Below are 20,926 nucleotides of genomic sequence, written 5' to 3'. Positions count from 1 at the left end.
TTCCTTCTCCTCCCATCCTCACAGGATCTGTTCCCTCCCCTGGGCTCTGGCTGGCCCAGCTCCGGGTATGAGGGGCCCTCCTGCTCTGACATCACGTGCTGCAGGTGAGGGTGTTGCCAGAGGCGTCCCAATTCACAGCCCTTGGGAGCAAAGGAGTTCGGACATGCACAACCTCAGCAATGCCAAGGGCTCAGAGGGATGCAGCTGAACAATGTGCTTGGAGCTGGATCCGAAACATTGCTCTGGGGAAAAGTTTAGGAGGAAGGGTGGCAGGGAGAGCTGGTGTTTTGAGGAAGGCTTGCTGTAAGCGCTGAGGCCCAGGCCAGCACGGCAGCATTGGGCATTGCCAGCACGTTGCTGCCACAAACATGCCTGTTGCAGGTGAGGAGGAAAAAGCTGGGGCTGCCCCACAGCACAGGGCTCTGGGTGATGCGTGGGGCTGCCCCTGCTGCATGCCCCCCAAACTCCCCTTTCCCACGCAATCCCCCCAGGTCATGGTGAAATCCCATGTGCAGCCTGCACCAAGCGCAAGGGGAAGTGAATCTGTCTGTCTGTCCCTTTTGCTTGTGTGGGTTTACAGGAATTGTTGCCGTGGAGTGAGCATTGTGGAACGGCCCTGGTGGAGGTTATTTTGGGGCTGAGAGCCCTGTCAGCTGCATGCCTATGGGGTGCAGATGCACTGAGCATCCTTGGGTGCATTGTTCTTTCTCTCCCCTCTGCATTTCTCCTTGCAGGAGAGGTTTCATGCAGGAGCTTGGAGGCTGAGTGGTGGACTGCCTGTTATGGCTGGTGAGCGATTTGCTGGGAGAAGGGAGCTGGAGGGCAGGGAAGTGGGGAACAACCCCAAGGCTTACCATGCAGTGTAGGGACTGTCAGAGGCAGGGTGGTCAAGAGACTTTAAGGGATGTGAGGCGGGGGCTCTCAGGAGGATGTGGCTTCTTAGAGCTGAGCCTCCCTTCTGTCCCCTCCCCTCTGCAGGATGGTTTAGGCGGCTCCTGCAGAAGCCCAAGCAGAGCTCCATCCACACATCGAGCAGCTCTCATAGCATGACCAGCCACTCACTGTCGTCCTCACCCTCCTCCTTCTCTTCCTCCTCCTCTGCTTGGAGCTCCAGCTCCTCCAGCAGCACCAGCACAGCTCGGCCTGGCCGCCCAGCCCCAGTGGACATCAGCAGCTCGAGCAGCGCGCGCTGGGCGAAGAGCTACGATGTGTGCATCTGCCACAGTGAGGTGGACCTGGAGTTTGTGGAGGAGCTGGTGTCCTACCTGGAGAGCCAACCCCAGAGCCTGCGCTGTTTCCTGCAGCTGCGGGACAGCGTGGCGGGCAGTGCTGTCGTGACAGAGCTGTGTGAGGCTGTGCAGAACAGCCACTGCTGGGTGATGCTCATCACCCCCAGCTTCCTGCAGGACCCCTGGTGCAGGTACCAGATGCATCAGGCACTAGCAGAGGCCCCGATGGCCAACGGGCGTACCATCCCTGTGCTGAAGGACATTGACAGGAAAGATTACCCCAGGGAGCTGAGGAACCTCTACTACATCTACATGGCCCTCAAGGAGAACAGCTTCAGGCAGATCAGGGACACTGTGCTGCGTTGTGAGTACCCTGCAGCCTGTACCATGGGGTGGAGCGTTACCTCTGTCCCCAGACATCCCCCAGTGGGCCACGGGAAGGGGTTGGATCCTTTAACCGTTTAAATGGTTAATCTGAGATCAGTCAGCCTGCTAATGGGGCCTGTCTGCTGCCTTCACAGATCTGGAAGAGCTGTGCCGGAACTCCACGAGTGGAATGGAGTAGCGCCCACCGAGGGCACTTGTGTCTGAGCAAAGCTGGAGGCATTTCCGTGGGCACTTCAGAGCAATGGGACAAAGTGGTGCCACTGGGGCCGGAGCCGAAGACCCTTCACGTCACTGCTGAGCTGCCATCGTGCCTGCCCAGCTCCACTGTGCTGAGGGTTGGGGCTCTATGGGGACAAGGCTGGGGACTGCATCGCTCGAGCGCGTCATGCAAACACTAAATTCCCACAGGGCAAAGCACAGGGGGGCTCTGCAGCGACTTCTGAGGATGAGGGCACTCAGAGTGCCTGGATCCTCCTGTGCAAGCTGATGCCACGAGGAGCCCGCAGCTGGAGCACGTTTGTTCTGTGGGGGCATCATGTTGCACACTGTATGAGGAGAAATGCACAAGTCTGATTTTTAACTCCTGGCTCTGTGGGGTTTTTTTCTTTTTTGGGGGGTCCCAGGGAAGGGCCCGGTTGTGTGGGGAGACCCCGCTGCCTTCCTCCCGCCCCACGAAGCGTGCTGCTGGCTCTGAGGAAACCTTTGGTTGCAGGCAGCCCCGGCAACGTCGCGGGTGCCGAGCAGCGGGGCGGAGGTGCGGCTGCGGAGGCGACGAAGCTCGGAGCTGCGCGGGGCTGCAGGCTGGGCCCGGCGGGGGCCGAGTCCTCCGGCCGCGAGGGGGCGCCGTCGCGCGCCGTCTCCACGCCGTTCCCGCGCGGCCATGGCGGACGGCCCGGCCCCGAAGCGGCGGCGGGAGGAGGGCGAGGCGGCCCCGGGCGGCTCTCCGTTCCCGTTGGGCTCCGTGCGGATGCGGCGGCTGCTGCGGGACTCGGCGCGCGAGAAGGCGGCCTTCGTGCACGGCCAGGTACCGGGGAGAGCCCCGTCCCCGCGGCTGCGCGAGGCCGGCTCGGGACGCGGGCTCCCTCCGCGCTCACGGCCGCGCCGCCGCAGGTGTCCGGGCCGGCGGGGGAGGAGACGGACGCCGTGCTGATCCTGGAGAAAACGCCGTTCCGGGAGGAGGAGATCGGGGAGCTGCTGAGGAGGCACGCCAAGCTGGAGCTGCAGACGCGCAACGACATTTACAGCACGTACCGCCTCTACCCGCCCCCCGAGCTGAGCGGTGAGTGCGGGCTGCGCGAGGCAGCGCGCTGCGCGGAGCCCCCGGCCCTCCGAGCGGAGCGAGCCCGGCTCTCGCGGGAGAGGCGCTGCGACGGCTCGGCGTCGCTCCGTGCTGGGAGCTGCGGGCTGCAGGCCGCGCTCCGGGTGGGGGACGGCCGCCGTACCGCGCTGCTGGCTCTTGGTGCGGCCAGGACACGGGAGGCCTTCTGGGCTGCAGGACCGCCCTGCCCTCCTGCCCTGCCTATGCTTTTGGCCCACCAGGTCCCTCTTGGCAGAGCTGCTCTCGGTCAGTTTTTCTCTGGGGTTGCCCCAAGCCAAGTGCAGCTCCTTGCAGGCCCGCTTCTTGAGCCCGTCCCGGTCCCCCTGGGTAGCATCTCTTCTGTTGTGTCAGCTGCACCGCTCAGCTTGGTGTCATCTGCAAACTTGCTGAGGTGCACTCGATCCCATCTGCGTCACTGGGAAAGATGTTGTAGAGTTCTGGTCCCAGGAGAGAGCCCTGGGGCACAGAACTCAGCGCTGCCTCTGCCTGGATGTAGAGCCTCTGACCACAGCCCCCTGGTTATGAGAAGCCCACCAATTCCTCACTCACTGAAGAGTTCATCCTTCAAATCCATATCTTCACCCTTCATAGGCTGTTCCTTTCAGGGTGTCATTTTTTGTTCTTTTTTTCCTCGTTGCCTTATGAGGGCAGATAGCTAACGTGCTGGCAATGGGATTAAAGTGCTAATCTGCAGCGTGTGCTGCACGTGGGCACCTCGTCTGCCCTTCCTGCTGCTCCCCACTGATTTCACACGTCTCTGCGTTACGATTCCCTGATTAACAGCAGAATGCGGCCAGGTCAGCCCAGCAGGATGAAGATGTCACAGCGGTGTTGCCTTGTGAATTGGATTTTCATTGCTATCAAATTGCTTTCCTTACGGAGGGTAGGACTCCTCTCTCAGCCGTGCTGATGCTTTGATTTAATGCTGATGTTGGTTTAAATTCTGGAAGTGTAGTGATTGTGTGTCAGCACTTCCATAAATGTGATGATAACCAGACAGGTTTAATGTAGGCAAAATCAATCAAAGTGATAGCCTGAAGGAAGAAGTTGTTGTGGCCCCAAATGGAGTTTTCAGGGCAACGCATCTGTCTTCAGCTTGCATCGCATAGCAGGCAGTGCCGCGTGGCTGTAGAAGCTTGTGCAAAATGTGTTCTTCTGCAGCAGACTTGAAATGAGTTTCAGCCTTAGGATTTCAGCAGCGCCTGCTGTCAGTGCTGGCGGTGAGTCGCAGTGGCTCCCACGAGGTGGCATTGCAGGGCTGGGAGCCGAGCCCTGGGAGCTGCCTTGCGGCTGCTGCGTGCTGTCTTGGCATAAAGGCTGTGCGCTCCTATCGTGGTTCTGCTGGCTTCCTTTGGTGGAAGTTTGTTTATTGAATTACCTTTGAAATTGCCGTTCACAGGTGTCCATGGGAGCTGTGGTTTGTAAGCAACGTGTCTCCAGCACAAAGACAACAGGGGCATCTTTGCCTCCCACTCTGCTGTCGCAAAGCTGTGTCCCTGTGTCGCTCCATGCAGAACAGGGTTGAGCTGGGGACAGTTGGTCTCTCTGATGGCAGCATTGTTAAAATTTCACGAGAAAAAGTGCAGGCAGGGTAAATGCTGAGTGTGACTGGGAGACACCTCCTGGGCCCTCCTGGCAGCCTGAGGGCTGTCTGTTGCTATCAAAGATGTCACATCTCTTCCTATGAAGAGCTGCATTTGCAGATACCTCACATGAGATGCTCTCCACCAGCAGCGCTGGCACCCTGGAGCGTTTAGCATCAGATGAAGCATGTTTGGGAGGGGAAAGAAATTGTCCTTTTGAGCTGAGTCATGGCCCAAGAAGGGAGTTGACGCAAGGAATGAAGCTAATAAATGTTAAAATGATGGATGAGAAGTTCCCTGTGGGGCTGTGTACATTGGGAAAACCCTGGACATCAAGTGAGCGTGTGGAGACCCGGCAAGGCATCGGTCCGGTTTGGTCTCTTGGTTGTGGTGTTAAGGTTTTCTCTCCTGGCACTTAGAGGTTTGCACTTACAGCCCGGTTAGTTTTGCAGTCGAGGTCTAACGTTGGCATTGAGTTGATCCCTGGGGTCAGTGTCACACTGAAGAGGAATTCAGTGCAGGGATTGTGCAGCAGCCAGGCCCCCACTCTCAATTTCTCCCTTCCCGAGGGTAAAGCTAAACCCCCTCCAGCAAACTGCCTGGAGCGAGGTGCTCACAGCTGCAGGTGACCTGCAGACCTCTGTGCCGTGGCTGAAGCTGGGCCTGCTAACGGCAGCTCTGGGAGGAGCTGGCTCTCATTAGCAGCCCGCAGGTCTGCGCTTTGTGCGGCGCCTTTCTCAATGTCGCCTTTGTGGTCCGTGGCCCCGGAGGCCCTGCAGACAGCTGGGCTTTCGTGAGAGCTGAAAGCGGATATTTTCTTTCCTCTTTTCCCACCTCCTCGTTTAAGCTGCTCAGATGCTGTTTCACCCAGGGAGCAAAGCTAATGCAAACTGTGTGCAGTGAAAGCTTGTTTTGTCCTGGTGGTAAAAGAGCCTGCGGGGCTGAGTGAGCCGCTTTGTTTTGTGGCAGGGCGCAGGAGAGGCAGGCTGAGAGGTGAGGTACCTGCAGCAGGGACATCCCTCCACCCTGAGTCAGAATTGCACTCTGCAGCTTGAGGACAGGCTTTGTGGGGCAGGGATTGTGGCAGAGTGGGTCCTGGCTGGAGGACCTCGGCTTGTGCTGCTTGTTGTGGCCGCTGGAACAGATGTGCAGTGGATGAAATGGGAAATGCATTTGAAAACCCGCCTAGAGGGCGTGCATCTGAAGGGTAATCCAAGCCCACCTGATGGAGGAGAAGATAATTTGCCATTCAGAGCCACCGGAATAAGGAGATGACTTGCTAGTGAGTTGGTTGATATGTCCTCTGACCTTAACTGGTCTAATATTGCAAAAGGAGAGCCTTTGCAGCTCCGCTGTGGGCCAGCCACTGAGTGCTGGGTTGTGTTGGGCACAGCTCTGTGGAGCACAGCTGCAAACACTGCCCCACATCTGCAAAACAGCACAGCATGGGCTGGCAGGGGAATGCGGGGAGAGCCGTCTCACGCTAAGTTCCTGCCGTTCCTAAATGCCACTGCGCTGCCTTCCCTGCCCTTTGCTCCTGCTTGGGTTTAACTGGCAGCTTACCTCTGAAGGTCGGATGTGCTGGCAGAGGAAATCACAGCCCAGGGAGCTGGAGCTGCTTTCACAGCAGGGAAAAGATTTTCCAGGTGCCAGAGGACTGACTGCAAAAGCTCGATGGTTTAAGCAATGCGTTCCCTCCCAGCATCCAGGCCCTGGTGATGCATTTGTTCAGCTGACATCTGTTTAGCAGGCAGCTTGTGTTTTCCAGCACGGTGCAGCCTGGCTGCTGAGAGATGTTGTGTTTCATGGCACCTCGGCCGTGCTCACGTAATTCAAGGGCTCTCATCAGTCTGCACTGGAAGGAAGCTTTATCTGCTGTGCACGATTGGCAGCTACGTGTCACAGCTCCATTTGCGAGCACGTCCTCATGCTGCAGCCTGAAGCTCACCAGCTTAGAGTCTAAAAATGAGCATTACTGACAGACACTCCGACGCAGGGTGGAGAAACTGTGGGAGAAATGGAAGAGTATGGAAGGCAGCGGGGAAACTATTCAGTCATGCAGGAAGTGATACATATTCCTGCATTCCTGAGCCCAGCAAGGATCTGGTTTCAGGCAGCAGGAGCTGGAGAGACGTGCATGAGCTGCATGGACGTCTGCAGCCGAGTCTGCAGTGCTTCCCATGGCTGTGCTGCCGCGCTCCTGGCACAGCGAGCAGGCTGCTTAAATATCATAATGAGACTCTGTGATTGAACAGAAGGCTGGAGCCTGAGCAGCGGGAGCCGTTGGGCTGGAGCCAGGTGGGGGTAGGTGCAGGCAGCGAGGGAGGGCTGCTCTGCTGGGCAGTGGGCGCCGTTCCTGTGCTGCGCTCCAGCTCTCGAGAGCTGGTGACTCAGAGATTCTCTTTCCCACACTGCAGCCAGCGCCCACCACGTCCTCTCCATCTCAGGATGAGAAGCAGCGGCCAGACAGCTTGGCAGAGTCCCCAGCAGCACACTTGGCTTGCCCTGGCATGTGCTGGCCTTGGAGAGTGTGAGAGCTCTTGAAAGCTTTCTCCTTTTTGTGTGCTTTTGTCTCGTTCTGCAGTGAAAGCCCCAGAAGCCTGTGATGGAGCACAGTACAGCTGGGGGTGGGGTACGTGGGGCTCATTTGGGGATGCTGACAGTTGTCATCATGAACAAGGATAAATGGGAAGGGGAGGTTGCGTGCCACTGTGCTTGAATAACTTGGCATTGAAAGGGGAAGCTGAGGATGGTGCAGAAAGGTGTATGCAACATGCAAGATCTTGCAGAGGAAGAACTTGGAAGAGTGCAATCAATTCTCCCTTCGGCTTTGTGTGCTCAGTCGTAAACCAAAGCACCTGGGCTTCCTATTGGCAAAGGGGGGAAAAGTGTCCCTGCCCCGGGGCTGTTCCTGCCTGCCTGCTTCTCTCAGCTCCTCAGCAGCTTACATTGATTTAAAACAGGTAACAAACACATGGTGAGGCCCTTGTGGTGCTGCCTCCGAATTCTTGAGGGGGGTGAAGAAGTGAGTGGGTTTTTTTGCACTCTCATCAGAGGAGGAGAGGAACTGTTTGGTTCTAGGCAGTCTGAGCTTCATTTCCCTGTGGATGTGGAACTGAAGTCATGGAGTTTTCCCTCAGACACACCTGCTCCCTTTGTAAGGTGATGCCCAGGAATCCAAGTACGTCTGGCACACATTTATCCGGGATCCTTCCATTTAGACCTCAGTTTTTGGTATTTTTTTAGCTGCCTCCAGCTAAGAGTGCTGAGTCCTGGAGTTAAACCACAGCCCTTTCGGGCTGCCATCCCGGAACAGGCTGGCCAACACGACCCAGATGCAGGCAGCGATAAGTGCCAACCATTTACCAACCTGAAAACCACCCGATGTGCACAGCGGTGCTTCGCCCCGTTTCCAGGCCAGCACGGATTGCTCCCGTCGTGCACCAGCCGTGGTGCTTTAGCACACGTGGAGCCTGCTGGGCGCAGGGCAGCTTTCAGAATGAGACATGAGTGCGGTTGGCTGCCAGCAAATGGAAAGGTTCAGCAGTGAGTGCAGTCGTGCTGTGTCTGCAGTGGGGCTGCTCGCCGTTGCACCCTGAGTGCGAGGGCTTGGCCTTTTATCTCCTGCTTTTCTCCAGTGCTTTTTTTTGGTCTTTTTAAAGCAAGGAGTGGAGGAGCCGCAGCCTCGTCTTTGGGTATTACATCACCCCGCTCAAAGTGCTAATCGAGCCCTGGAAAACAACCTTGTTTGAACATGTGTACAGTGGGAATCGGACCAGACTGCCCTTGTGGTTTGCATTTTCATATTTCATGTTACCAGCATTTTCCTGTGGATTTCATTAAGCTGGGTTTGGCATGGAATGAAAAGACAGAGGCTCCCAGCTTGTGCAGCGCTGACCTTAAAAAGAACAGAAACCAAAAAACAAAAAAAAGACACCCACCCAGAGTCCTGGCTTTAAGAACAAATAGATATTTATATTCCACGTCTGGCTAGCATATATTCATCTGTGAAGTGTGAGGCACAGCTGCTCGGTGCTGCTGCTTTTTGTGGCAGCAGCAAAAGCCGTTGCAGAGCTTGGGCACAAGCTGGGAAAGCTGCAGGACTTCTGCCCCGTGCGTGGGTCTGATGGCTTCGTTTGGGGTCAGGACGGGGTGTTCTGCCTTCAGTTGTTCAGAGTTCCACCAGCGGGCCGCTGGCTCCTGCAGCTGTTGCACATCCACCCTCGGGCAAGGAGGGATATTTCCCAAGTGCTGCGAGTGAGATTTACTGCTGCCAAGGCCAGGGCTGCCAGGTCAGTGAGGTGCATGCTGGAATCCTGTTCAATGTCGTGGAAAATACACCTCCAAGTTGTAATCTCAAAGTAAACAGGGGTTGTTTTCCTTTAGTGAAAGTAACCAGCTGAATGCTCTCTGCTTGCCAGCTGGTGAAGGGGAGCACTGAATCAGCCCTGCGCTCATCCCAGCAGCCGCGGCGCCTTCCAGATGTGTCCCTCTGTCCTTGGCCTCCTTTCCTCAGGGCTGAGCATCGTCATGGCTGGGAGCTTTGGGAGCAGCGCTGCCTGCCATGGATCGTCCACGTGCCCCGTGTCTCCTCTTTTGGGAAGAGAATCTGTGAGTTAAAGGCCATGTGCACAAGGAGGTTTTGTTCCTGTGTGCTGTGCCTGGTGCAGGGTGTGGGCCAGCAGAGAGCCTTTCCCGCAGGGCAGAAGGATGGCCTGGATATCAGGGGCTGCACAGAGCTGCCTCAGGCGCTGTGCTGGAAGAGGCTTTCAGAGGAGCTGCATTGTAAATGCAGGGAGCTTTTGGGCTCACAGCCCCAATGGGGTGTGACGGAGCAGGATGGGGTCAGAATGGAATTGCCCATCATGGCAGGAGTGCCCATTTCTTCTGCTTTTCTTCCTGTACCCATCTACTGTCGCTTCTGTGGACACCAGCTGTCCCGATGCCTTTGCAGCAGCTTAGCTGCTTGAGCTCACGAGGGGTTGGTGAGGTGCCTGTCCTCGTTTAAAAGCTTTTTGCTCTGCTCCTGTCCTAATCCTGTTCTCTGGGAGCAGGTAGCAGGGTGTGCCCTCAGACACAACTTGGGCGTGCTCAGAAGCCGTGTCAAGTGGAGTTTTGGCTCCTCAACTGCTCAAAAGTAGGCTGCGTCATCTTGGAGCTGGAAGGGGAGCTGAGCTGCTTCAGATGGGCTGTTTGCAGTCAGGGAGCGGCTGGGGCTGCCTTCCTTGCTGCTGGAGTTTGGGCAGCTGCACTGAAGCTGCACGCAAGTGAAGGAACAAAACGTCTGGGATTGTGGCTTTCTGCAGGGACAGTGGCTCCTTGTGCAGGCCTGCTGCGTGCAGCCCATGGGATGTCTGCTTTGGTGGATGGAGAGAGTTTCTTGATAGCATCTGATTACCCTCAGGTGGAAAGAATGAGGAACGTGCTTCTCAGCCCTGGGCAGTGCTGCCATGTGCTGCTTCTGTCCTACTTGACTGCACATAAACTTTTCCCTGGGAGCCCCAGATGTGCACTGATGTTGCTGATATATCTGAGAAGTGAGTGTGGGAAAAGTTTCACCCAGCGTTCCCTTCCACCTGAACTGGAAATACTGGCCCTGGCTGTGCTGTCAGCTTATTGTGTTCCTCTGTGCAGATGCACTGAGCTCCTTTCCGTGATGACAGAAGGAGCCCTGCTGGTTCAAGTGCTTGTTTGCCATCTGTGTCAGCTCTCCCCTGCTATTTTAATGGTATATTTTTGAAATGTGTTAGCGTGGCATTTATTAGAGGGCAAAAACAGGTTTATGAGGAACTAAAGGAAGTAACTCGGGTTTCATCTGTGATTATAATTCAGTAAATATGGTTGTTTTTTTTTTTTTTTTTTTTTTTCCTAGAGATAAAAGCCACAGTGGTGTACCCTGCCACAGAGAAACACCTTCAGAAATACCTCCGTCAGGAAGTGCACCTGGTCCGTGAAACCTGGGAGGACTACAAGAACATAACACTGCCCTTCATCCAGTCCCAGAGCTTCAGCATCCAGGTATGGGCACTGCTGCTTCTCAGGGGGTCTGGGGCTGCGCGTCCCTCTGCAGGGGTGGAGAGCCTGCAGGAAGAGGTGCTTCAGGCACTGCTGTGGTGACCCTCGCTGTGACAAACACGGTGAGTTCTGTTTGCAGTGGTACCGGAGTGGATTTGCATGATGAGAATTAGAGCAGGGTTCTCAACTGGGTTCTTGTTTTGCAGTAGTCTCTGTTTTGGTTTTGGTACTGCACAGCTGCCAGGGGCTGCACCTCCAGGAGCTGTTCTGGGCCTCGTGTGTCGCCTTCCTGGCATGCTGGTCTCCCGTTCCTTTGGCCAAATGAGAGCTGACAGTGCCTTGAAGTCAACAGTCTCTGCAGAGCTTGATGTTTGCAGGAGCTCTGGGGATGGAAGCAGAGCTCTGCCTGTCTTTGGCCTCCCTCTTTAACACGCTGGGCTGTCAGATGTCTCCTCGAAGCCTGGACTGCAGGCAGATGAATCAGCAGAGCTCTGCCCCGTCTCCCTGCTGGCTGCTCCATCCGTGTGTTGTCAGCTCTGTGGTGTTTCACCCTCTCTTCTAACACGCCTGTTTCTCAGACGTGACTGGCAGCAGAACTGTGAAGTTTGGGATCTGTGATGCTGACTGTTTCCCTGAGAACACCCACTTAACTGCTGCACTTTCTCGAGGCTGTCTGACCTTTTTGGTAAGCACAGCAGTGCTAAGCAGGGCTCTTTCCCCAAGCTCTCCCAGTAGAGCTCTCCTTCTGTTCTTCGGTAGCACTGCTACATCATTATAGAAAAGCTCTTCCTTTGGAGATTTATCCAGTGTGCCCTTCTCAAGGCTCCTGGAGACCTGCTGTGTTGGGACATTTCTTCTCTCTGAGGGTGGAATTGGTGCACTTTGCTGGGCCTTGTGGGAGTCTCTTGGGTGCTTTGAAATGGGAAGACCTACACTGTGCTTGGATTCCTTGCATCACAACTCACTCCTAGTGCTTTGCATACAACTGCTCTGCCTTTCAGTCTTCCAGTTCATATCCCACGTGCAGGAGCTGAATTTTTGGGCTGCCTCTCACCACCGGCAGCGGCAATGCACTCGTTTCTTGTTTCCTCTTTTTTGACTGCTCCTCTCTTCCACATCTTTATAGGCTGAAGGAACGAAAGTCTGTAGGGGCAATTCATGCCAACCTGTGCAGATGAGGGAATAAAATGAATCCTAGCAATGTCGAGCTTACTCGAGTAATTGATTACTGCTCTTTTGGTGCATTAAAAGCAACTCATTGCTTATGTATCTAATCTGTGCAGCCACTGCCGTGAAAAGGAAACCATCAAGCAAACCAAGTGGCTCTTAAAACCAGGCAATAGCTCCTGCATCCTCTCCCTGGTGATGCTGCTTCTGCACCTTGCTGATGAGCGAAGTGTGCGCCCTTTCCAGCTGACTGCAGGTGAGGGTCTGTCGAGGCTATTCATTAAAAATAAGCTCCTTTGTCTCAAATGAAAGACAGACAACCACAGACCTCATGTGTCCCCTCCTCACATCTTTCTCTTACTGATTTAAACTGCAGCAGACTGGCTGTGGGTTTGCTGTTGTGCTCTAATCACTTGCAGCTGATGTGAATCTTGCTTTGTGCATGGAGTTCCAGGAGGCACCCTGCAAGCTGCAGCGTGCTCCGTTACTCCTTGCTCACCCACATTTGTTCCCTCCATCATTCAGTTTTCTTGCCAGCAGTTGGACTGCAACACCCCTAATTTATAGGAAGCATTTATTAGCTGGAGAAACAAAAGAGTGTATTTGCACCTGATAGCAGCCTGCACAAATGTTTTCTCCGTGTCTTTGCTCTGCAGGCTAAGTTCTGTGACACAGCAGCTGCCCTCAGCAGTACGAGGTCTCTCTACCTGTTCCACCGAATGCTTGTCAGCTGATTTCTGCATGAAGTAGGTGGATGGAAGCATGTTCCTGCCAACCTTGGGAGCAGCTGCCTTATCTGTGCTTGGCGATCTTGGTCTGAGCATCTGTCCTCTGAGATTTGATAATGCAGTTTCTTGTCTTTATCTAATTGGTTTTGTCAAAAGGAAGAGGAAACGTGAAAGGCAAAAGTATTGAAGGACTACAGAGGAGGCTCTGTTTTCTGCCTGGAGGATGCAAATTCTGGCTGCTTTCAGCATAATAGTTTTATTGTAGTGCCAGCTTGTGGACGTGTTGTCTTCCCCAGGCTTGTGCTGGAAAGAGCAGGAGCAGCCAGCTGATGACTGCTGGTCATCATGGGGCAGCAGCGGTTTATGGCTCTGCTCATCCTGTATGTGAGCTTATTGGGGTACCCACAGGTTGGCACTGCTCAAAAGAGGCGGCGTGAAAAAGTGAGTGGCAAACTTTCATTTCCTTCTGAGCTTCCTGCCCTGCCTTTCTCACAGGGTCACGGAGCACAGCAGTCTTGTGCCATGTGTTCCATAATCTCTGAGAATCTCTCTGGGATGTTATCGCTAGGGAGGAAAGAGTGGGAACTTAAGAAAGAAAAGGATCGAGGCTGGGGAGGTTTGTTTGTCCCTAAGGAGATATATTCAGGTCAGTTCACTACGATCCTAAGTTTTGATTAGATTAATTAAACTCCTGACAGAGTTCCCAGCAGGGCTGTCTTTCATCTCAAGCATCTGTTGCACACAGCAGCCACTGAGCCAGCTTGCTGAGTGTGTCTGCAGGGCCGGCAGTGGCTTGGTGCTTCCACTCCCCCTGGGACAGCAGCAGTGTGTTGTACCTAAGCTCCATGGGAAGGTGAGCGTGGTGGTGATGAGCGTTGTGTGCAGTTCAGTTGTTTGCCATATCCGTAAAGCTGAAACAACTGTGGCACTTCTACAGCCTGGTTGTTTCAGGGAAGGCTTTCTGCAGTGGAAGGGCCACTGGTGTTTCAAAATGATTGAAGCTTTCGAAGCCCAGCCAATTTCTGCTGCCTTGCTTTTTTTCTTTAGACCTGATTAATGCTGGAAGTCTGAAACTGCTAGCATCTAGAAGCCAACTTGCAGCTCCCTCTGTGAAAGAGGACCTTTGTGTTTGGCAAGAGGGCAGGTGGGCAGCTTGTAACCAGGACAGGCAGTCTTCCAGGCGTGAAGGTGCTTTCTCTGTCATGTCTCATCTCGTCAGTTATCCCTGTTGGAGAGTGGAGACTTGTCTCTGCGTGGTGCTTTGCTCTCAGGAGCTCTTCCTCTGCAGAGTCTGCGCTCCCACGTCCTCCTGTTCTCCCTCCCAGCAGCCCAGCGAGGAATGCAGGGGATAACCAGAGCAAGGATTGCTGGCTGTTGGAGGCCGAAGCTTTAAATATAGAGGAAGAAGAGCGGTGAGCTCTTTTCTAACCAGTCAGGAAACGTGACTTGCCCAAGAAAACACAGGCCTCTCGTCCTGGCCCGCAGAGTGCTGGCTGCCAGCAGCAGGAGCCCCGTCCAGCCTCAGCCTTGCAGCAATCTGCTGCTTCCCTTCCGAATGGAAAAACCAGCCGGGTTTCCTCTCCACAGCTCGTTGTAAAGGTTTCAGGACAGCGTGGGGCGTGAAAGGTGGATGGAGGCAGCGCCAGGCCCCGCGGGAGCTGAGCTCAGCCTCTGCCGGCCCCGGGGCTCTGGCTGCTGGCTGGGAGCATCGTGAGCTCTGTGGGCGTGATGGAGAACTGCAAGACCCCGTTGGGCAGAATTATCTCCAAATCCTCTTACAAGCAAATACAGCAGTTTCTAAACCATCTCTGTCCAATGCCTCATCTCCAGCTGTGGCCGATTCTTAATGCTCGAGAGGACAACAAAAATCCCTGAATAATTCAGCGAGGCAGTGGGGCCGCACCATGCAGCGGGGTCAGAGGGTATCTTTTAACTGAAGTGCCTGTAATAGCCTGGAGTTTGTTGGAGTGTGCTATGGGTAATTAACTGCAAATGTTGTTGGCCATGAAATTATTTGGTCGTCTTTTTTCTTTTTTTCCACGTTCTGCTTGCAATGCATACAGACTAATCCATGAGCCTGGGCTAAATGTGCCTGAGCTTTTTGCTCTGCTGGTTTCTAAATCACATGTTTCTCTTTCAGTGGGTGTATAATATCCTGGAGAAGAAAGCTGAGGCTGATCGAATCATCCATGAAAACCCAGACCCTTGCAATGGCTTTGTTCTAGTTCCAGATTTTAAGTGGAATCAAAACCAGGTTTGTTTGCTACTCTTGGTTTTGAAGGGATGCTGCTTGTTGAGAGGCATTACAGAGGAAATGTCCACTTTGGTGTCACTAATAGCACGTTAATGAAACCTCTAGTAGGGGAATGCATCCTTCCTGTTCACACTAATTAAGCAATGATGTTACCAGTGACTCAGGGCCTTTTAGGATGTGCTAATGGTGGACACTGCAAAACGCAGGCTGTCCTCACTGCTGCTCAGTGATTTATTTATTAGCTTCACTTTCTCTTTCCTGTGTTAGCCTGAGCGCTGTCTGGATGTGTTGGAACCGAAATCCAGCTGCCTGTTGTTCCTGATGGATTCCTTTGTTTGGGTTTCTGTCAGCCTAAATATTAGGCATAAATCAGGCAGATGTGTCGTCCTTCCAATTAACTCTCCTCACACAATATTAAACAGATGGCTGTTAGCTTATGAGCAGCTGCTTAACCCCTCGCTGGAGTGGCCACTTGTTGAGATTCAGAGGTTTTAGCCCGGGCTGTAATCCTAAATTGAGTGGCTCATTATTTCTTTTGACTCTGGCTCGATTCATGTGGCACTTCTATGGCCTGGAGACATCAAGGCCCGCGGCGTGCCTGCAGAGATGAAATGCCCCAGGCTCAAAGAAGCAGGGCTCCAAGCCCCGTGGAGTCAAAAAGTCCCCTTCGTGTTTCTGATCCTCAGAACCTCTCTGTGGGTGGCACCGAGGGAAAGTTTGATGAAAACGTGGAAATGGGAACTAAAAATAACCCTTCTAAGCTCTTAGCACAGCACGATTCTGTATCTCTGTGCTGAGCGTGGGCTGGGGGCAGGAGGGAGGCAGGAGAGCCGACTTCCATCTGGTGCTGAATTGCCTGGGCCTATGGGAGGTGAGGACAGGTAAGTTACTGCAGGGCAGTCCATGCAAACCTGGAATTCCCCGCACGTCACCTGTTCTAAAAATCCCATGCCTTGTTGCTGTGGGGTAACTGAGCTTTGATTTCTGTTGCCCAGCACCCTGCAAGATGGTGGCAGCAATGCAGTGATCCTGGGAAGTTAATTCTCAGCAATGTGCTCTTTTCTCTGAGCAAAGCCTCACTGTAAATGCTTTCTCTCCAGAACCAAGCTGTGCAGCTCACTGCAGTGTTAAAGACAGATGAGCTTGAAGCTGTAGCCAGATTTCTCTACAGACCTGCTGTGCGCAATGCAGTTAGGGAGCACCTGCATGGCAGGATGTGTCTGTAGGGGAGGTTTCCCATGCTGCTGTGGTTTGCTTGTGATCCAAACAGGATCTTCTTGATTTTTTCCCCATGGCTGCACTCTCTGGGTGCTCTCACTGCCTCTGCAGCAGCACAGCCACGTCCCCAGGGCTGGGGCTGCTCTCAGTCCCTGCAGGCACTGTGGGAGTGCTGAGCTGGGGGCTTCGGCGCGCTCCATGCAGGTGCTTCATCCCCACTGATAGCTGTTGACAGCTGGGTGCCCTCTGAGTTTTAAAAAGCAGAGATCTGGACTCCTGCCTTATTTGCATGATTCCTTACCCTGAGAGAAGGGCTTGGACTTGATTTCTCTGCGCTTCTGGCTGCCAGGATCCATGCCCCTTGTGCTGCCTGTCTCTTCCCAGCAGGGGTGTTGTGCTGAGCAGGGTGTGTGCGTGGCTCCTCGCTGAGGCCGTCATCAGGAAGGTTAGAGCTGGTTTTCCTGCTCCTGGGCAGCTGGATGTGCGCTCAGTAGTGTCTTTTAAGTGAGACATTGCCATAAATGAATGGTATTCAGAGAGAAACTGAACAGGTTTGAATCCAGCGTGTCTCAAGACCTAAAGTATTAGATGAAACATGGGATCTGTCAGATCAGATCTCATCCCTGCAGCTGCACTTCAGAGCCGCCGGCCGTTCCCATTTCGGCTCATCCGAGCATCCGTGGGCTGCTGAATGAAATGAGGGTGGTGAGGCAGGGCTCCCAGCAGCGCTGTGCAAACCTCCCTGCAGCTCAGGTTCAGAGTTCTGTCCAACAGCATCGCGCTGTGCTAGCGTAGCAGTTTGCTAAATGTGGATTCACCTGTCGTTGCTTCGGGCTGATGGATGGAGGAGGATTCCCTGCCTGTGTGCTGCTGCTCGCTGCCTCTGCCTGCCGCTGGGCCAGGAGCGACCGTGCTTCGTGCTTCGTTTCAGGGGGTACCTGAAAGTGCTGCAGCAGCAGCGTGGCAGCTCGGCTGTGCAGAGCAAGCGAGTCCTGGTTAGACGTGGTGCTGACAGCCCCTTCTGGATCCCTCCAGCTTTTCTCAAGCCCACAGGAGCCCCGAGGCGTTGCCTGAAATGGTGCCGTGCATGACATCATTGAGGGCCTTTTTAGCAACAGGCGTATTTGTTTCAAACAGCAACGTACAGATGTTCTAAGGAGAGGGGATGTTTGCTTTTCCCCTGTGAGCCAGCTCTGGTTTGAAGAGGACAAACTGAGAGGCCATCTTCCTCTGGAGCTGTGCTGCTGTGAGAGCCGGGTCACAGCACGAGAACGGCTTTGCTGGCTGGATGCAAATGAAGCTTTGTATTTCGAGTCCCAGGGCAGAGCTCTTCAAGCATCTTTTGGCACAAACATCTGTTTTCAAATAGCCAGATGGATTGCTTATAACTCTGAAGAGATCTGCTGGGCTGTAGATATCCAAACCCTTTGCTACACACTGTTTATATTGTTAGAAAGCCACTAACTAAACTGAAGGAGACAGGGATGAAGTGCTGCGGAAAGGGGCTGGACTTTGCAGGACATTTGGTTTTGGAAACGCAGGCAGTTGAGGAAATAGCCTCGAGCAGCTGCTTGCCAGCACACAGTGCAGGGAGCACAGGTAGGCTTGGGTGTGAGAGACTCTCAGCTGCAGATATTGCTGAAGAACATCAGTGTTAATCGTGGTGTGGAGCCTGTCTTGTCCTGGCTGCCTCCGTGTTCAGTCTGATCCCTGTACAGGAGACTTCATCTCTGTGTTTATTATCTCCTGGGCAGCAATGCCACAAAGCCATTTGACTGATTTATTTTTTTTTAATATATAATGATCCAAGACCTTTTGTTTCACTGAACATTTAATTCAGTAAATTGCTTCCGGAGATGGCAAAGGTTGGTCTGAGCGCTGCGGGGCGGCCGTATGTCACTGTGGGGCTGTCAGGTGACAGATGAACACTTGAAAATAGTTATTTATAAAACTGGAGTCACTGGAAAACGGACCACTGTTTGTACAGAGGCAATAGGGGAAGCTTTACATTCGGAAAAATCTACAGTCGCAGCTTTGGCTGCTGGAATTCACTGCAAATCCTCTGCTGAGCGCGGAGATAAGCCACCCTCTTGCTCTGCAGAAAGGCTGAGCTCAGCACTGCAGTTCAGTTCCCTGCTGCCTAGGCAAGTGCTGCACCTCTGCTGCCCTGTGAGGAAGGTTTAGTGTGCTGTGCACTTGGACAGGTGCTTCTGAAGTGTTTGAGGAGACGTTACTGGGGTTCGGAGCTAGGATCCACCTAGCCTGGAGGTTGGTGAAAGAAGTCAGCAGATAAGTGTGTGTGCACATTACAGCACAGCCCAGAAAGCTCTGCACCGTGCTTGAGCCTCCACCTGCTTTCTGCTGTAGGCATCGTTCTCCTCTGTTTCTGCCTCTCCACAGCTCGAGGACCTCTACCTGATAGCCCTCGTTCACCGCCGCGGTGTGAAGTCTCTCCGGGACCTCACAGCAGAGCACCTCCCTTTGCTGAGGAACGTCCTGCAGGAGGGCAAGGTGAGTGCAGGAAGGCACAGCGAGCTGCTGCAACTCCCTGCCTCGGCTCCTGGCACCTGCTGTGGCTGCCTGGTTTGGCAGAGAGCCGCTCTCTGTGTGGACACCAAAGCTGAGCGATGCTCACTTCTCCCTCCTGAGCTCCTCCCCTTCGTTCCCCTGCAATACAAGCCCTATTGCAACCAGGGGCATTGCTTAATAGGTGGAGGTGACTTTCCTCCTTGCATTGCACCCTGTGGTATGAGCTGCCTGTGGAGGATGTTGCCTTGTTCTTGCAGCGCTGCTGTGCTGTGTTGTGTGACTGTGCGATGTGGGGATGCATCACAGTGCAGCACCAGGCCCTGGGAAGAGCTGAGAAGGGGAAATGGAGCAGGGTGATGAAAAGAGGGCACTTTAAATCCTCTTTGTGCTTCAGCTCGTATGCTCTTGAGGCCAGATACGTCGCAAGTGTCCTGAACTGCTCCAGGCGCTGAGCAGGGCTTGGTGCCCAGCAAAGCAGCAAGTCTCCACAGGGCCATGGGAAGCATTTGCTGATTTCCTCTCCTCCTCAGTTTAGACCCTCTCATGGGAGATGGTGGGGGGAGGTGTGAATGCCTCCCCTGCCCGTTTCCCTTCCTGAGACTGCAGCAGAGCCTGCCCAGCAGGCGATGTGCTCTGTGCTTGCCTTACAAGGGTCTGTCAGCTGGGAAACCCCTCCCAGTGCTGCCCTGCGCAGCCTGGCCACACTGCATCAATGCTGGAGGCCTTGGTGGCCTCTCTTTCCTCCTGCAGCCACCAGGCGTCCATTTGCACATCACCGTGGTGGTGCTGAGCACTCATGCTGGGGCTGAAGCTCTCCTCCACGGCTTGAGAACAGACATATATTTCTGCTGCTGCCTTTGGCCTCACGCTGTTCCATCTCGTGTCACTGCAGTGCGTTCTAGGAGAAGGGAGCATCTTTTTGGAATGGGCTGGAGAGGTGTGGATGTGTCTGGGAGTCCACCCATCCCTCTGGAGCAAAGCCTTGCTCTTCTTTAAGAAGAAAACACCCTCTTCCTCTTGGCAGCCAGGCTGGGAATGAAATCTGAGCACTGCCTGCCTTGGAACTGGGACTTTTTACTGCGGCCAGCAAGCTCCTCACCTCTCTCCCCTTTCAGAAGTGTCTGGTACAGCTTTGTCTGCAGTGAGCTCAGAGTCGAGCTCATCCTCCTGTGTGTGCTAGCAGCTGCCTTTGTAACCTCCCGGCCATTTTCTCTGGCTGGTGGCTGTTCCAGGGCACGCTTGGTAATGGGCCATGTAGATCAATGTGTGATAGTTCCCTTCACTGCATTAGAAATTTGGAAAGTAATTGCACTAGGGAAAGCAGAGATTAATTAAGAGATTAGTCAGGGGATTGCAGTGTGCTGAGCAGCAAACCGAGCCCTTGTGTTGGAGTTTGCCATTGCTGTTTATAGCTTTAATTACACTGGCTGGTAACGGGATCCTGTAACTTGCTGAGTGAGCTGGAGAGATAAGGGAGGAATGGAAAACAATGGGAGCACGGAGCACGTCCTGTTACGGAGAAGCGGGGCTGGCAGGAAGGGCTTCTGCCCTTCTCCGTTTCCCCGTCCCTTTCTGTAAGGAGGGAGGAAGCAGCGCTCATCTCGCTTCGCCTCTCCCTTCCAATGGGCTCAGCGCTCCCCTGGCTGTGGGCAGCAATGTGAGCAGAGCTCTCCTCTTGCCGGGTGTTCATTCAGCAGCTTCCCTCCACGTTTTCGATGCCTGCACCTTCTCCTCTGGTTTAGGTCCTGCAGGCACATTCCTGATGGCCACAGGCTTTGGCCGCTGGCTCCACCTTTCTCCCCACACCTGGGGGCTCTTTTCCCACCCCCCGGCTCTTCCCCCCCTCACTGACCCGTGTGTGTCTGTAGGAAGCCATAGCAAAACGCTTTGGTGTGCCCGGATCCCAGCTCCGCATCTACCTGCACTACCAGCCCTCCTACTACCACCTGCACGTGCATTTCACCGCCCTGGGCTACGATGCTCCGGGCAGCTCTGCTGAGAGAGCCCATCTGCTGGAGGACGTCATCGACAACCTGCTGCTGGATGCTGAGTTCTACCAGAAGCGGGCGCTGACCTTCGCCCTGCGGGCTGACGAACCCCTGCTCAAGAAATTCCAGGAGGCAGGAAGAGCGTGAGCTGGCAGAGCCAAACGTGGAGCTGCGTTTTTATCTTTTTGTCCCGTGGGTTCGGGTGATTTTTGTTTTTAGAGTTTTGTCGCTTTTTGGTTTTTTTTATACTCGGGTTTTGTATGAAATTGGGGCTGTCAGCCCATTGCTATGGCAACTGCTCCGTAAGTCAATTAAAACCTTCATTGGGTAACCCTGGTGGTGTGTTGGTTTTTTAAGCAGACACAGCAGCAGCCTGGGCTCCTCTGAGGGACTGCGACAGGAGGACCTGGGCCCATCCACCTTCAGCCAGTTCTCCATGCCATGGTGTTCTCCAGAGCCCTGGAAATGGTGGCATGGGAACGAGGTCGTGGAATCATGGAATCGCATGGA

General features: G+C 54.2%; 2 protein-coding genes across 2 annotated transcripts; both read left to right on the top strand.

The window, feature by feature from the left end:
• Positions 1-368: 368 nt before the first annotated feature.
• TIRAP (TIR domain containing adaptor protein) lies at positions 369-1,794 on the top strand (the record flags this gene model as incomplete). Its single annotated transcript, XM_079545876.1, has 3 exons — positions 369-381; positions 979-1,593; positions 1,751-1,794. The coding sequence occupies 3 exons, from the start codon at positions 369-371 to the stop codon at positions 1,792-1,794; spliced, it is 672 nt and encodes a 223-aa protein (XP_079402002.1).
• Positions 1,795-2,496: 702 nt separating this feature from the next.
• Positions 2,497-20,563, top strand: DCPS (decapping enzyme, scavenger; the record flags this gene model as incomplete). The annotated part of the gene is made up of 6 exons (XM_079545758.1): positions 2,497-2,640; positions 2,727-2,895; positions 10,390-10,535; positions 14,568-14,681; positions 18,300-18,410; positions 20,297-20,563. The coding sequence occupies 6 exons, from the start codon at positions 2,497-2,499 to the stop codon at positions 20,561-20,563; spliced, it is 951 nt and encodes a 316-aa protein (XP_079401884.1).
• Between the last annotated feature and the right edge of the window lie 363 nt (positions 20,564-20,926).

The sequence above is a fragment of the Tetrao urogallus genome (assembly GCF_951394365.1).
Source record: "Tetrao urogallus genome assembly, chromosome: 22".
NCBI classification, from domain to species: Eukaryota; Metazoa; Chordata; class Aves; order Galliformes; family Phasianidae; genus Tetrao; species Tetrao urogallus.
Note: the sequence above shows the minus strand (reverse complement) of the source record. Positions and strands in the feature narration are given on the sequence as shown.